At 52.7% G+C, this 15,533-nt stretch overlaps 5 protein-coding genes across 5 annotated transcripts; 3 read left to right on the top strand and 2 right to left on the bottom strand.

Annotated features, from left to right (window-relative positions):
- Positions 1 to 1,014: 1,014 nt before the first annotated feature.
- PV05_05555 (uncharacterized protein) lies at positions 1,015 to 2,647 on the top strand (the record flags this gene model as incomplete). Its single annotated transcript, XM_013462073.1, has 4 exons — positions 1,015 to 1,200; positions 1,281 to 1,404; positions 1,455 to 1,590; positions 1,678 to 2,647. 4 exons carry the CDS (start codon positions 1,015 to 1,017, stop codon positions 2,645 to 2,647), a joined length of 1,416 nt encoding a protein of 471 aa, XP_013317527.1.
- A 468-nt stretch (positions 2,648 to 3,115) lies between these two features.
- On the top strand, positions 3,116 to 4,009 carry PV05_05554 (uncharacterized protein; the record flags this gene model as incomplete). Its single annotated transcript, XM_013462072.1, has 1 exon — positions 3,116 to 4,009. One exon carries the CDS (start codon positions 3,116 to 3,118, stop codon positions 4,007 to 4,009), a length of 894 nt encoding a protein of 297 aa, XP_013317526.1.
- Positions 4,010 to 6,073: 2,064 nt separating this feature from the next.
- PV05_05553 (uncharacterized protein) lies at positions 6,074 to 6,650 on the top strand (the record flags this gene model as incomplete). Its single annotated transcript, XM_013462071.1, has 2 exons — positions 6,074 to 6,414; positions 6,473 to 6,650. The coding sequence occupies 2 exons, from the start codon at positions 6,074 to 6,076 to the stop codon at positions 6,648 to 6,650; spliced, it is 519 nt and encodes a 172-aa protein (XP_013317525.1).
- A 5,945-nt stretch (positions 6,651 to 12,595) lies between these two features.
- Positions 12,596 to 13,117, bottom strand: PV05_05552 (uncharacterized protein; the record flags this gene model as incomplete). Its single annotated transcript, XM_013462070.1, has 2 exons — positions 12,596 to 12,823; positions 12,866 to 13,117. 2 exons carry the CDS (start codon positions 13,115 to 13,117, stop codon positions 12,596 to 12,598), a joined length of 480 nt encoding a protein of 159 aa, XP_013317524.1.
- Positions 13,118 to 14,250: 1,133 nt separating this feature from the next.
- PV05_05551 (uncharacterized protein) lies at positions 14,251 to 15,512 on the bottom strand (the record flags this gene model as incomplete). Its single annotated transcript, XM_013462069.1, has 3 exons — positions 14,251 to 14,472; positions 14,539 to 15,102; positions 15,207 to 15,512. 3 exons carry the CDS (start codon positions 15,510 to 15,512, stop codon positions 14,251 to 14,253), a joined length of 1,092 nt encoding a protein of 363 aa, XP_013317523.1.
- Positions 15,513 to 15,533: the final 21 nt, after the last annotated feature.

The raw sequence follows: 15,533 nt of genomic DNA, 5'->3' as shown, positions 1-15,533 counted from the left end.
GCTCTCCCGCGTAGGGTCGGATAGAACAACGGTTGCATGCCGTGAGGAGTGAGCAATAAAACTGTCCAGCCACTGATCATTACGGTGAAGATATCCTTGCATCGACTGCATTAGTCCACTTGCGGTCAGGTTAGGTTGGTCAAAATGTCGATAATGCTGTAGGATTCCGAGGAGGATGCCATACACTGGAAAAGCTGGAAAAGAATGCCCTGCCTGGCAAAGGCGTCTCGTTACCACTCCACTCGAATTCAGGAAGCCGCAGGTGGGTAGGAACTGGCTGAAGAAGACAAGTCAGCAGAAGAGTATCGCGTGAGTGTGTGCTGGTGCTGAAGATATTGGGGCAGACCCTGGCCAGCCAGGATTTCAATATGAGCCTAAAGATCCATCCTCGCACGACCATGAAGCTGCATGCCGACCACGATGTCGACAACGTCCAAGACCGCAGAGATTCAAGGTCTAGTCTTGTATGACATCTGTGCCGGGGTTGGAGCACTGGATGGGTCTTTCTTTCTTCGTGGGATTGTCTCCCAGCTATGCAACTCGGCCTGTCTTTCACGGCGAGACACTTCTGGATGTTGCTGAAGGGCTGATATCGGCTAGGCCTTCTCTTGCTCCTTCGCCGATGATCTGGTCCAGCCTCTGCATGTATTTGTTCTTGCTTGCTGTGCCGAATTCATGCTTCGTTTAGCAGAGCCGGGCTGCTGCAGGGGTAATAGATAGTCAATGCATTCCAGAATCAGCTGCGAGAGACCTATTTAGCCTGGGGTTGGCAGCCACTCCGGACTCCTTCTCATCTTCACCAGTTGTGCTTCACTGTTGTTGTGGCCGGCAAACAAGCCCGGACTGTTGTGTTTGCTTTCCCTTAGTGTTTGCAAGTGAATCGAAATCTGGATTCTGTCACCTCAGTCTCAACAAGGCGCAACTTCCGTTGTTGCAAAGTTGCACTCAACTGTCAACAACACACCTGCCTTCGGGAACTGCCTTCCTCGCCATAAGTCGATATCGTTGAACAACATGGACCCCTCGCCAGAGGAGATCACCGCTTTAGCAGATCAGCTCAGCCAGGTGGCAAAGTATGTGGCCTTCGCGCGGGATCCCACAACCCGGAAACAACAGACAGCCGCTGTCGTGTTGCAAGCAAAGCAACTGATATGGCAGATCCAAGATCCATATGATGCGCTCATGGACCACATTGTCAATGTGAGCCTTCTTATCTGACATTGCTACAGCTTTAGCCTGGAGCAGTCAATATGAAAAATGTCTGCTAAACAATTGTTCAGGGATACACAATTTCAGCCTGTCTTGCCGCATCCAAGCTCGGCATCTTTGAAGCAGTTCCTCCCACTGGTACGGTCAGTGCGAGCGAGATTGCCCAGAAGTGTGACACTGCCGAAGAGTTGGTCGGTAGGTGAAGCTCTAGTCTCGCGTCTAGATTATAGCTGACCTTCTTCCAGTCCGCCTGATGCGTCAATTGACGTGTGTCAACATCTTCAACGAGGTTCGGGTGGGTGAGTGGGCACACAACAGACTCTCGATCATGCACAGCGAGCATGTTGGCCCCATGAGTGGCAAATGGCTGTACAATGTTTCGTAAGTCTATTTCTCTTGTAGATGGGGGTGGCCGAGAGGGTTGCACGTTAGCATCGTGCCGAATTGCGAGCTGATGGGTATGTCTAGACTCGATGAGATGATGCCGGCCATGTATCGGCTGAATCACTATCTGGATCGCTTCGGAAACCACTCGCTTCTGCACACTTACACCGAGACTCCGCATTCGTGGTTCTATGACATGGTCGGCAAGAACTTTTGGGAAGTCATGAACTCGTCTCACCATCGAATCGAGAACTTCATTCGCGGACTGGGCCTGTTCGACGCTCTGCATCCTGTAGTGGCCATGTTCCCGTTCGAAGAGAAGTTGCGCGAAGGTAATTCTGCTGACCGTCCACTTATGGTCGATATCGGTGGTGGGAGAGGTCTTGCTTTGCTAGAAATGAGAAAGGGCTGTCCAAGCCTGCAAGGACACCTAATCCTGCAAGATCGTCCATGCGTCCTTGACGATGTATCGGCGGAAGATCTACCCGGGGTGACGAGGATGCCTCACGATTTCTTCGAGGACCAGCCTGTACAGAACGCGCAAGTTTACTACATCCGTCGCGTTATGCACGACTGGCAAGATAAAGATGCCTCACGGATAATGAAAGCTATCATCCCAGCCATGGCAAAGGATAGCCGCATTCTCATCTCCGATATGGCCATTCCTGAGCCGGTGACACCGAGAGATGCTGGAGCAATCTGGCTCGACCTGATGATGATGACCATCGGTGGCAAGGAACGAACCGGTCGAGATTGGAACCATTTGGCAGAACTGAGCGGGCTCAAATTGGTACACGTTTGGCAAGAGCCTGACAGATTTGGCCCATTGTGTGTCGTTGAGTACATGCTTCCAGATGCAGAACCAACTCAACCCCTCCACCGTGCGATGATGGATGGTGCCGCAGACGAGGAAGAAATGACTCCCAACATGATCACAAGCGAGGGAGAACCTCTCACGGTGTCTGACGTGGAATCGAGCGAGTCCAAAGACGTCGACTGGGAGGAAAGAACTGTGGTGGGTGATCGTGAGCAGAGTTTGGAGCCACCGGCATAGGAACCGTCGAGACAGAAAAGATGTGAATGGGAGGCGACGATATCCTGCTGGACGTAATGGAGACGGCTCAGCCAGGATCGAAGGCGTATGGCGTCCTTTCAAGTGTAATATTTACCCCATCTCGCGGCTGTGTAGAAGAACAGCCAAGTTGGTGCCGGCGATCGTGCATAAATACAGGCGTTCAAATTTGATACAGATGGTTGGAACGCTGTCGAGCTGTCTACGCAGTATGCTCTTGATTCGTAGCGCTCGGCAGACTTCGAGTGCAGCCTTGTCACGTGTCAGGCTGAGAGGTGTCCCATCGTGCTGCTGTGACTGCGGCTCTGACACTCTCTGTATCATGACTTCCACCGTGACACAACCCTTTCTTATTCTCAAAAAGATAGAAAAGTGTCAAATACCACACCGACATCAAAGTCATATCGTACCGAGTCTGCGTCGTCCTTCACGCTCCCCTCCGGCCTAGCAATGGCTTCATACCTGTCCTACTTCACTTCCAACACTTCCTCAAGCGCCCCTCCTACGTCTCATGGATCGAGCACGCCCAACTCTACTTCGACATGGTCGAGCACTTTCTCATCCAGATTCGCGAACTTGCGGAAGGCGTTGACTAAGGACTCAGAAGAGGACGATCCAGACAATGAAGACTGCTCACACATCTCGAATGTGCTAAGGGCGTATTACGCAGAGAAGGGCCGGCCCCTGCCTGAATGGCTTCCTCCTGATCCGAAGAGACCCGTCGCTGCCCCTCAGCCACAAGTCTCATACGGACAATACGGGAATGCATATAGCTCGCAGCTCGGCAACCAGCAACCACATTCCAGAGGTTCATCGGGTGGAAGAGGAGGTGGCCTGTCCGATCTCTGGGATCCTTCTCCCGCGCAGGCTGCGCCGCCTAGCCACAGTCTAAGGGCTGCTCGTCCTACACCCCACTCCTTGCGATCCAACGATTCAACAAGATCACAGTCGAGCGGAGGCGGTCAGCAAACTTCGTTTGGTGGGCCAACGCCAACGGCCCGACCTCTTCCTAGTCAAAGAGCTGGAAGTTATCAATCAAATCCTACTGCAAACGCACAAGCTCTGGGGTCTCGTGACAGACTGCGAGCACGGCTACAGGGCGGCGGCAGTGGTAGGAACAGTCCCGCTGCAGGTTTGGGCGGTCAGACATCCTATGGTCCTTCGGGCGGAAATCTCAGTACCCAAGACCGCAGTGGATCCACACAGCCCTATATTTCAGCCTCACAGCCTTGGTCGACGGGTGGAGATGGGTATGGTTACGATGCAGGCTATCCCAGTGCTGGTCTTCCTTCGTCACCCTACGGCAATCAAGACCAGCGACGGCGGCCTGGAGGGCCGAGATGAGAATTTGCAGCAGCTTGCAATCCTCGGCAGCCGAATCAGACGGGATCATCAACTGACTGTCCTAGACCGCAACGTATTGAAGTCCTAGTGCCCTGCCGATGGTACGTAGCCCGTACACTGCCCCTCATCAAGATTCAGGGCCAAGCGGGACGATCTATGTCTGGGGTCAACTATCTCCCTTGGGTTTTGCGTCGTCGGCCGATATTAGAGGGCCATGAGTTTGCATGAAGCGAGCACCCTTTACGAAGTCCTTTTGGCGGGCTTCGAGCTGGGATATCTTTCGGGCCGTGCCAGTCTCGATTACCGGACCATTTCCATTGGACCCGCTATGAACGAGCTCGACAACGGATCTGGTGGAGGCTTGTTCGGCTATCTCATATTCATAACTAGACATGGGCCAAAACGGGGTTCTTCGTGGCTGAATCCGGTAAGCTCTTGGCAAGGACCTTTGAAAAGGAATCATTTCAGGCCTTGAGGCTTGGATATAGGGCTGAAGCGAAATACCGAAGCACTTGGAGCCATGGCAGAGAACCAGTAATACTGGAAGATGAAAGTGGCATCCATTGGTTCGACACAGCCCCAGAAGTCAGAGGCTGAGGCGACGCCAAATCCGCAAACAGGCTAGGCTCGCCATTTGCGCTTACTCATCGTTGGGAGTTGGGCCGTTGACCACTTACCCAACGCCTGTCATCATCAGAGCACTACTGTGGTATTGCTTGCAACAGCGGCCATGACTTGTTCTGCCCGCGACCCTGGTTCCATCTCTATCCGATCTGCCGGCTGTCCCAGACCAGGGTTTTCCACCCAAATGTCCGGCCATGAGTAACGTTGCCCTCGTTCATGCAACTCCGATTTCACCCTGGGTACTACCGGAGCTGCCAGTTTTCGCTTGATGGTCGCTTCCACACTTTGCTGGCCTTCAGACTAGCTTCCCCGGCCCCCACTTGGCATCCGGCAGACACCCTTGCCTGAACGTTAGCCTATTGGTATGACGGAGTTTCGTCAGATGGTGCCTACTGGCACGTGGTCTATCATAAGCAGAACGTCGCCGATGAGCCCGAAAGCATTTCGTGGGATGCTTGAGGCTGGGAGCTTGAGATGTCATGGCCAGCTCTAAGCTCTAGAAAGGTCAGTCCGGATGATGACCCTCCCGCCCCTTGGAGTGGCGTGGATTTGGGAAAGGTAGCCGCAAGTAACCCCGACGGTAATCCTTTCCTATACTTGTGTATCCTCTATGGAGAGGCTTGACGCAAGAGTAGCAGTTGCTCGGCACAGCACCCTCCCTGGCAGCCAACATAGTATATCTGGGGAAGCATATGTGTCAGCCCTACTTCTTTACCTCGATCCTCGCACTCACTCAAGTTGGTCTGCTGCTACATCACTTCCCGTCGTGGTTTATGCTGGCTGTCTTTTCCACTTCTGCGGTCTTACTAAATTTTGCAGCCCCCTTTTGCTTCTGCGCTGCTTCATACACATAGCGCCTTATATCATCACGATTATTCAACGCAACCAACATCGCCAACACGCAAGGTGCTACTTCAATTTTGCCGTTTATGGACGATAGGAACCGGGATGCCTCGAGAGACCCCCAACGAACGCGATCATCCAGGGGATCTCAAGGTCGTCATCCAGAAGAAGAACGAGCAGGCCAAGTGGCCCGACCAACCCATACGGCCAGTCGAGCATCTTATAGCCCATCCTTCTCGCCGGGTGCATTTTCAGCTCTGAGTCCTTTGGCAGAACAGTCAACCTCGCAAAGACCGACGACCTCATTTGCACTACCGACATCAACTCCGGAGTACACGATGCCACGCCCGACGACAATCACCACATCTCGACCACAGCAATATCAACTGGTCTCTCCTGGCACGCCAGCTGATCCTCGAACAATGAGCCAAGTCAGTCCAGGTTTCATTTTTGTAATATTTCCTATGTTTGCGAGCCTTGCTTGGTTGCCTTGACCTATTCCTTGTTCCTCCCCTTACTACTTCTCTCCTTCCGTCTCATAATGTTTTAGATCTTCTCTTGTTTTCATTTGAGATTCCAGCACTTTTCGTGCACTCCATGCTGGCGCTATGCACGAAGGCTAACTGGGAGGTACAGAATAACAAGGACCAGCTGATCCATTCACTTCGAACCCATCGTGTCAATACCATTACGGAACTACGTCGCATCGAGAAAATCTTTGCATATCTCGATTCTGCAGAGGTTACGGAACCAATGACCACTGCATGGGCTCACTACGTCAACTCGAACAATCTCCTGAATGAACTGAGAGGCTTAACAAGAACCTATCCGTTCAGTTCGGAGTGTCTCGATGAAGCCAAATCGTTGGTGGTACGAGATCCAAGTAGTGTTCGGAGCTGGAACTATTGCTGGTTGGTTTTGGTGAAGATGGAAAGAGAGTAAGCACTGTCCTGCCTTGCAATACAGATTGCTCAATCACTGACTTCGTAAACACAGTAATCTCATCACGAAACATGCTCGCGCTCTTGCTTCGAAAGCGAGCACATGGGGTGGCCGAAGACCGACTGCCGCAGAGTTTGACAAGCTTGTCAATGCTTGTGTGACAGAATGGACCCGAGCACTCAGGCAGATGCTCAGACATTGGGACAACCCTCCAAGCACGACTGGAAACTAGGCTGCCTCGGAGGTAGCAGCGGTCACATTCTAGTGGCAAAGTCGGCGGCCTTCGAAGCCCCAAGCGGCACCTTCGAAGCACACGGTCGTTACTCCAATCACCCTTTTTTGTTCTACTGGATACGGATATCGGACTGTCATGGCCTTTCAGCGACTCGCTGGGATTGGCGTCAGCTAAGGTCGAGGGAAGCCTTAAAGTGGAGGAGCGGAGACTGGCTCTCGGCTAATGTACATCTTCGGCCAGGGGGCATACAGCACTGCAGCTCTGCGCTTTCGTTCTTTTGTGATGCATACTACTTCTAATTCAGCTTGGCCTGGCCGTCAAAGCCGTGCATGTCTAATTAGCGAGGAGCTCAGTGGCATAGCGTGCGACCTGGTGTACCATCACGAACGCAATTCTTCTTGCTATCAGAATAGATTTCTGGAACTCGATCTTCAACCTTACACTTCAGCTACCAATGACACCTTCGCAGACCTGATTCACCACTTCAAGTGAACAGTTGCGGATGGCATGACGTTGTGACTTCCGATTGCTCCGACGTCTTTGCGGCTTTGTTCTGCTTCGTGTGCAGAACAATTGTAGAGCCACGAGCTTGATAAACATAGCATTCTACAGTATTCTGACATAGGCTGACATACAAGAACAGTCGATGTTGACTCTGGATGTTTTCCGTCGGCTACTCCATTGCAGGTCCTTCTTGACGAAGTGGAAGTGTTCGTTGGGTCGAAAGGAATGGAGATGCTGTTCCAGACCACTCTTGGTGAGCCATGTCGTGTCAGCAAACCAAACACAGCAATTGTTATGACGCTCGAGATCCCTCCACTACAGGCATCCACATTATTCGTGGCCGGGAGTAACCCGCATGGATCACTAGAGGCCACAATCGACCATCAGCTCAATGGCCATCACAATTGCGTCCAGGCATATGGGGGCTGAAATCTTTCCGGAAACAGTAAACCGCCATCTTGCCTAGACGAGCGCGTGGCGCTGACGGTACCTGTGACGCCTCGACGGCAAGGAATGCAGACAGAATGCCATCCGTGGCGAAGGGGTGTGGTGCCATTCAGGCAGCTTGGTCCGGTACCTGGATGATTACGGATGGAGCCAGACATTGTGAATACGCAGATCAGAGCCGCAGGAGTGGTTTGCCACTGATGCCACAGTTGTGTGCCCCGTGATGGATGTTGCCTCCCTACAAACCTCACATCACCTCACCTCATGATGTTACAGCGATCTGATTACCTAACAACGTCCTACTGGTCCAGATCGCCGAGTTGGAAGGGAATTCCCAATCAATGCCAGCCAGTCCTCGGTACACTGGTTACCTTTTCCAGCTTGGGAACCGCACACCTTGACAAATCTCTGACGGCAGACCCGAGTGCGAGATTGGAGTCTGACTTCCAGATCGCAACCACAGTCCATATCATGCCGGAGAACCGGACAGATGAACAGGGCTCACTAGGCTGAGTAACCTCACAAACGGTACATCTCAATTGGCGAAATGTGTGTCGCCGCATGATTGGTTCCAGCCAGTCTTGCTTCTACGAAGCTCAAGGTTGACCTCACAACACTTGGACTTGTCAACGACTTGTCCGGGACTGGGTGTTCAAAGCAGGGGATGGGATCCTAGACCTACCAACCAACCTTATCAACACCCTTTGCCTCTTTAGGGCATGGTGTTTACTCCCACATTGTTCGGGTTAAGCTTCCTCCGCTTGCGTTCTCAGCTTGTTCGCCATGGAGGTGGCGGTGGCCCCGGTGTCTGGCGTGTCTGTGAACACTTGTCCCTTCACTCACCCGCTAAGCAGCGCATTCGAGGCGAAAGTTTCGCGCTTGATCGTATTACCCTGGAAAGATGCCGTGATCGTCAAACCACCAGCCTCCGATCCGAGAGAGATATACGCCGAATTACGCTGCGTGGACACGCGCCGCGATGAGATCATCTAACTATGTAGCCCAAGGACGGAGAAGAGCACCAATATGGATGATGACGGTCTCACCGGGGCATCTCAGTTCATCGTTGAGAGCGGGTACGGGGGTGCCGTAGCATGATCTTCCAGCCCGTCTTCGGGCCACATCCACTCCCGTCCAACATTGTTTTCTTGCGCGATACAGCTGCCAATCAGCTACCAAAGCACAAACATCTTCTACGCCGCATCCAGCAGGGCCGGTGACTAGCAGTGGCAGCTGTCCGACAGGAACCTGTTACCATCGAAGAACACTAAGGTCCGCGGTCTGGTCGAACAGGGCTCGCAAGAGGAGGAAACCGTCACTTTCTGACCTCGATGTCCTTTCATGTCTTCACCACTGGCGTCCAACCAAAATCCCCTCCAGCGGTAGCCTCCTGCCAAGCATACGGGTGTCCTTTCAGTGTCGCCTTGAACCTCCGTCAGAAGACGTCAGAAGGTGGCGAATCTTTTGTCAGCAATGCTACATCTACCTCGCCACAGTACTTTCGTGCAGTCCACCGTCTCTCACATGTAAGGACGTCAGAACGTCGTTGCCTGCTCGCATTCAATACGATATGCAACGAGACCTTTGGAGCGCTGATGAGTTGCAGCTACGAAGCCATTCCCAGTGGATTCAAGGTACCCAAATCTGCCAAAAACCCTGGAAACAACATTTTACTGGTTCATCTCCGAGCCCAGACCATGATGATGACTATTCCGTGACCTTGCGTTGCTAGTCTCAGGGCTTCATCCGCGAGTTCAACCACAGTGTAAGCAGGTTCTCTGAAGATTGGCCAGGCAATAATTAAGATACGTGGCATCATCTTTGCAACCGGCATTCAATGTTGGGCCACCGACCTGCATGAAGCGGATGCCTGTGGGCGATATGCTCCAGATCCTTTCGCCAACAAGGCGTGCCAGCAAATGCGACTCCACTTCGTCCATCCTGGCTTACATACACAGGAAACCTCTCTGAACAGATGCTGACCTAAATGACTCCACCTGTTGGTGTCAGCAGGGTCACCAAGGGTTACCAAGGGCCGACGTTATTGGCATTGGCTGATGCTCTCATACGAGCTCGTGGGGGCCTACTCTCTAGCCGTCACTCATTGTTCTCGTTGATCTTGTCTGTGAGGTACAATCCAGGCCTCCTCCTCAAAGCTGGAGGCTCTCACGCTACGAGCTTGATCAAGGAGATGTCTCTCACACTCCCTTGGAGGCTGTCATGCATCAAATATACAGAGGTAGCAGCTTTCCAACGAAAGCACATGGTTTGGTGCCGGTTGAAGCTTGCCTCCACGGGCTCTACCCGGTTCCGACAGCATCATTGGTAGGCAGTCCCCTGCTCCTAAGCATTGCCTATCAAATCATCTATCCCTAGGTTGGGGCCGCGGCGGTCTCCGTCCGGGAGAAGCCCTGCATATTTCCCTCAAGACGGAATGTGGACGCTCCCCACTAGGTGCTCCAAGTGATGACGCTGGCAGACCCTCTGCTGAATAGCACTTCAGGAAGATCCAAGAAAAGAGGCGACTACATAACAGTGTGCCGGAATAGCTATGGTCGAGCTTGACCCCTTGGTCGACATCCACATGGGCATAGCCTAACTCTTGTCTTGAGAGGAAGAGCGGTTCTTGGCCTATGTCGGAATCGAACGTGATGCTGGCAGTCGACGACGTAGCGATGCACCTTCCCGGCACCCATGGCGTGCAAATGCCTAACTAACTAGCGCAGCAGAACAGGTACCTTCTTACGAATGAGTGGTTGGGGGTGCTGCGAAGTCATTCCTACAAAGAAATCCTTTCATCACAAGCATGTGTCATTGACCCTCCCTAGCTCTTGTTGCATGGTCCCACTGTGCAGGATGGAGCGACCGTCGCTGCTCTTCGTGCTCTTCCCCCTTGGCCATGTCCCGGCGATCTCTGCCTTGACCTATCTGAAGAAGTTGAGAGTGCGGCCTTCAAAGCGCGCTTGTCCTGATTGCAAACTTTGTGCTTGTTTTGATACGTTCACTTGGTCTCCATCTACCTTCCAATAGAGATATCTCTTCGGGCTGGCCCGCCATTGGTGTCGCTGTCAATGTCCATCATGGCCTTGACTTGTCTCCATCCCACCCGGGGTGGAGGAAATGCCTCGAAACTTGAAACCCCGTCGAGTTCCATTGCCCATGAACGGTTAGTGGACCACCTTGAAGTGGTATGAGAGCAGGATGACTTCATCTGACGCACGGCCAAACAGTACAGATCATCCAAGCTATACCGGCAGTTTGGCAGGAAGAGTGCTGATGTATGGTGTCCCAAGTGCTCCATGCCATGTCTGAGTGACCGGAGCGCAGCAATTTGTCGACATGGGAGGGCAGACGAGGTCCGTATCCCGTGCGACAATCATTGACCGCTGTGCGTTTTTTGAGTGTTTGTGTCTGTAAAGCCTCTAGGTCATTTTTCATGCACCTGTATATATCATCGTGGGGTTCTAATTGCCCGCCACCGTCAACAGAGCAGAGAGGTCGGATATACGTCGACACTCACGCCAGTATTTGGCTTCCAGAACCGTCACGATCACCGACCACCGTGCATCATATCATGTCAGCAGGACGTACACGTCTTGGACGGGCTTATCTAAGCTCAGAGTCCTGGCACTGTGCATGGTGCATAGGCTATGATAGAGTCTTTCCTTCGTATCATTTGGTCGTTGCAATGACCAAGGCATGTCCCTCATCCCATCCTTGTCCAACAGCAGTTGGGGGACCGAATGCAGATCGACAAGTCCCTGACGAAGAGCAGCTGGATGCCTCTCCTCTGAAGCTGACGGAAGTTTGGTATTCCCCAGTGAAGGCCCTACTGCCTGGCTCGGCGCTCGTGAGGCGACAAGCCAGCACACCACTATCTCAGACTCGGGGACTTCTTCCTGCTACTGCTGGAAATTATGGAGGGTGATTTGACTTAACCCTCCAAAGGCGGCAGACCTTGTTTAAGTAGACTTTAAGTAGACAGAGTCACTTTCGGTGCATGTGGTGCGACCCCTGGACTTTTCAAAGGGGTTTTTGACGCCGCCGAGGCCCGAGCGGGTTATTTGGATCCCTAATGGTTCTGAGCCTTGACGCACAATGCTATTACTGCTAATCGTACGTTGCCCCTTTGGCTGACGGAGGAGGTATCACTTAAGTATGCGACGGCCGAGTCCGAGTCGACCGACCCCCAGTAGTTGTGTTCAATTGCCAACATGCTTCCCTCTTCCGCTGCGTACTTCAGTCGTACGATCTGTCGGACGCAACGATGGGCCCTAGCTGCCCGAGGCGTGGCTTTGCCGGGGGCAATGGGGAGTGTAAGGAAAAACATGTTGACTTGAGGAGAGGGGGCATATCGACAGGTCGACACGGTGAGGCAAGAATATGAGGTATCTTTCATAGTGCTGAGTGCCGCCTTCCATATGAAAGAAAGTAGGACAAAAGCCCACGTTCATATCGCAAATATGTGCTCATAGTACTTGATACCATCTACAGCACCTATGGAGCACCTATGAAACGTTCAACCTCTAATGAATGGAATGGCTATGCTTTCTGCTAAGCTCACTTGACCAACAGGGGCAGGCAATATATGCCAGGGATGTCGAAGCGTCTGGCCCGTGTGATGACTTCCGAACGGAGCGTGGGCTCTTCCCAGCCTCAAGCGTTCTCCATGCCATCCGCCCCTGTCAGAGGCCACAGCGGCCACTCGAGTGACCTACGCAAAGCCGAACGGGCAGTGGAGATCGCGACGACCTTTAGCAGCAGCAGTGTTGTTGTTGCTGTTCGTCGTCGAATTTGAACTTTCGGTAAAGAGGCTGGCGGCACTCCCGACGGCCTCGGACATGTCGGGGATGTTCTCCAATGTGACATTAGGTTTCTTTTGTCCAGCCCAGATCAGTGGGAAGACGTTCGTTTTCTGTTTTATCAAAGCAATGAGTTAGCTAGGTGTGCGCCCCAAAGCCCGGCAAGCGCTATCTAGCAGGGTGGGAATGTCATCTCTTTTGTCTGCTTCTTTTCTTACCGAAGAAAAACTCGACAATCGTCCTGTTGACGGTCGCGGTGTCGAAAGAGCCGAACACGATGATCGGAGCGGCAACCTCGCCCAGACCGAAGGCCTCGATGGTCTCGGTGAAGGTGTAGGAGGGGTTAACAGTTCTCGAGTTGATTTGTCGGATCAGCTTCCCATTGGCAAGCTGTTTGGTGTCGAGGATGTCTTCGGTCTAGTATGCGGTAGTCTGAGCAAAGATGTCGGCGTTGAAGACGTGGTTGTTGCCGAAGTAGGCGTCGAGCCGGCTCATGCTTGCATCGTGCTCGAGGACGTTGTGGCGGTTGAGCTGGTCGAGGGTGAAGAAGGTGGCGTTGGGGCGGGGGTTGGCAGGCAGAGCTTGTTGGAACATGATCTTTGCGAGGGCCTCGTCGAAGCCGAGTGCCGAGTTCAAGGCGTGCACGACCTTGCCTTCGGTGAGGTTCTTGCCGTCGTGAGCGAGGAAGCCATGGTTGGCCAGCGTGTTCATCATAGGGCATGGGCCGCGAACTATACACAAGAAAGGTTAGCATCGATGGCAAAGAAAGAGATGCCACACTCTGCTCTGCGGGGTCGTACAGACTTCGAGGCCACCTGGTGCCCATTCATTGATGGAACCCTGTGCATGGCTATACCCCGCGAGCCATATGATCAGGACGGTACAGGCGTGGCCGAGCTTCATCCTTGCTGTGCAGCCTTGGTTGGATGTTGGGGCGCTAATGACAATCTGATAAATGGTGAACAGCGATGTCTGAAGGACCACGGATCTGAAAGCAGTCACCCGTCACCTTTTTCGGGGACCAGCGTAGGTTACCAACAGTATATATATATATTCGGGCGCGATGGAGCACAAGCAGGGCTTGCTAGAGCGGCCCTATCTCATGCCACCATGGAGACTTCGTATAGGACCTACCTTCTTTCCCCGAGATAAATAAACTCCAATCCATGTGCAAAGCCTTCGTATCCCGACTGGCTGGCGTTGTGGATACCGGCATCTTGTTTCCAAAGCAGAGGAGAGTGCTAAGCCCGATATAATATCCCACGGACCCAAGATGGCCAGTGAAAGGCAAAATGATTACCAGCATCCGAATGAGACTGTGTCGCCGGCCTTGGTGATCGTCGGATCAGCAGGGACAGCCCATGGGGGATTCGCATATGACATGTCTAACTTACTTCAACGTTATTCCCATTGGCTGTACAGGGCGACTGGTCCATACCACAGTATCCTATACCAGGATGTCGAAATTTCCATTGTTGCGTACTATTCTGTTTGTGGTACAGTGGATCGTCGGATCAACAAGCGCCTCCGCGTAAAATGCGATCTCAACATGAACACGAGGTCGAACACGAGCCCACATCCTCAGCACAAAACCAAGTATCGAATGCCCTGTCTTGCATAACCTGAATAAAGCGAGGATACCAGGCCCAGAGAGCACGGGATGGGCTTCAGCCTCGCCAAGCCGGCCCGCTCGGTCACGTGATTCTTCAAGCTGTCCCCTTCCGCAGCGTTGAGAGCCGGTATATGCCGTGTTGCTGTCTCTGAAGCTTGGAGATAAATCTGCTCGACATTGTAGAACGCAGAGACATAAAATTCGGCTACGGACGTGGTCGAATTTGCTCGGTCTAAACTTTTGGTCCGCTCAATCTGCTGGCAACAGTCTTGACAGCAGCCTCTTCTCTGCTGAGAATCCACATGAACAGCATCTGGACCAGAAAGGCATACAAGGCCAGAAAGTATGTACGCCGATTCTTCTGAGCCCTTGCCACGGTGAATGAGCTTCCGCCACGCATAGCGGATGGATCTCCAGAGCTGTCGGGTAGTAGAACGTATTTCAACGATCGGAGCTGTATTGAGACCATCAGTCAGGCATCTTGGACGAAGGGAGTTGCGAGAGCACGGCTCAAACTTACCAGGAAAAAAGCATTCGCGTACCACGTGTACAAGAACAACGTCCAGCCCACCCAGTTGTTCGTTCCACTGCCTCCGGTAAACACCTCACTCAGGAACAACGTGACTATCACCCCAACGAACTTGTACCCCGAGTAAGCCACCAGATCGAGTAACTGCGAGTCATTGTTGATGCTAAGCATGTACATAGCCAGCTTAAGAACGATGATCTCAAATAAAACAACGAAAACCGCTGTGCTGGTGATGCTGCCTAGCAGTTCGGGATGGAATGACCCCCTGATACCGGCGAGGACGGTCGAAAGAAGGATATATGTGATCAGAGCCATGGTGGGGATGTACATGTCTGGAGAATTCAGATCGTCGCGCGGTGGGAGGTAGTTGAACGAATAGGACTGCTGCGTCATTGTGCCGTCGGCCCCTGTGGAGGATGTGGTCATTCTGGCTTGCTGTCGAGTCCACGGTTTATGGCGCCATGGAAATAGGACGAGGATCAGTTTTCGGACCACGTATGAGTTGGAGACGTTGAAGTAGTGTTTCAGTGCGGACACCGAGATGTAGCGGTTTAACTGCAAATGTTGCGGTCAGCGTATTCCTGATTGCAACTGTGGCTCTCATGGTGCCTTGGGCTCTAAGGTGCGCAAGTCCTTTGTGGATATCTCCAGAAACGTACATTTTGTTCCATATACTCTTGCCCAGCCTTCATTGCATGCGAGCCTACTTGAAATCCCATCTGCGCAGTCGGGTCGTTTATGAAATTGAAGCTTTGTCCGAATCCTGGTCCTACTCCTCCTTGGGCCCCGCTTCCTGCCGGCGGAGACTGATATGGATTGCCATAGCTGTTCATTTGCGGTTGCGAAGCCTGCTGAGAGACTGGGGGAGGCGGCGAGCGCATCATAGGTACTTGTGAGATGTGCTGCGGACGCGGATGAAATAGTTCGGGGGATTTTTGAGGCGGAGGAAACGGCGTGCGCTGCATTTTGGGGGAGCAAATGTCGTG

Source organism: Exophiala xenobiotica, assembly GCF_000835505.1.
Source record: "Exophiala xenobiotica strain CBS 118157 unplaced genomic scaffold supercont1.3, whole genome shotgun sequence".
Lineage (NCBI taxonomy): Eukaryota > Fungi > Ascomycota > Eurotiomycetes > Chaetothyriales > Herpotrichiellaceae > Exophiala > Exophiala xenobiotica.
The sequence above is the reverse complement of the archived record's forward strand: the minus strand, read 5'-3'. Positions and strand labels throughout refer to the sequence as shown.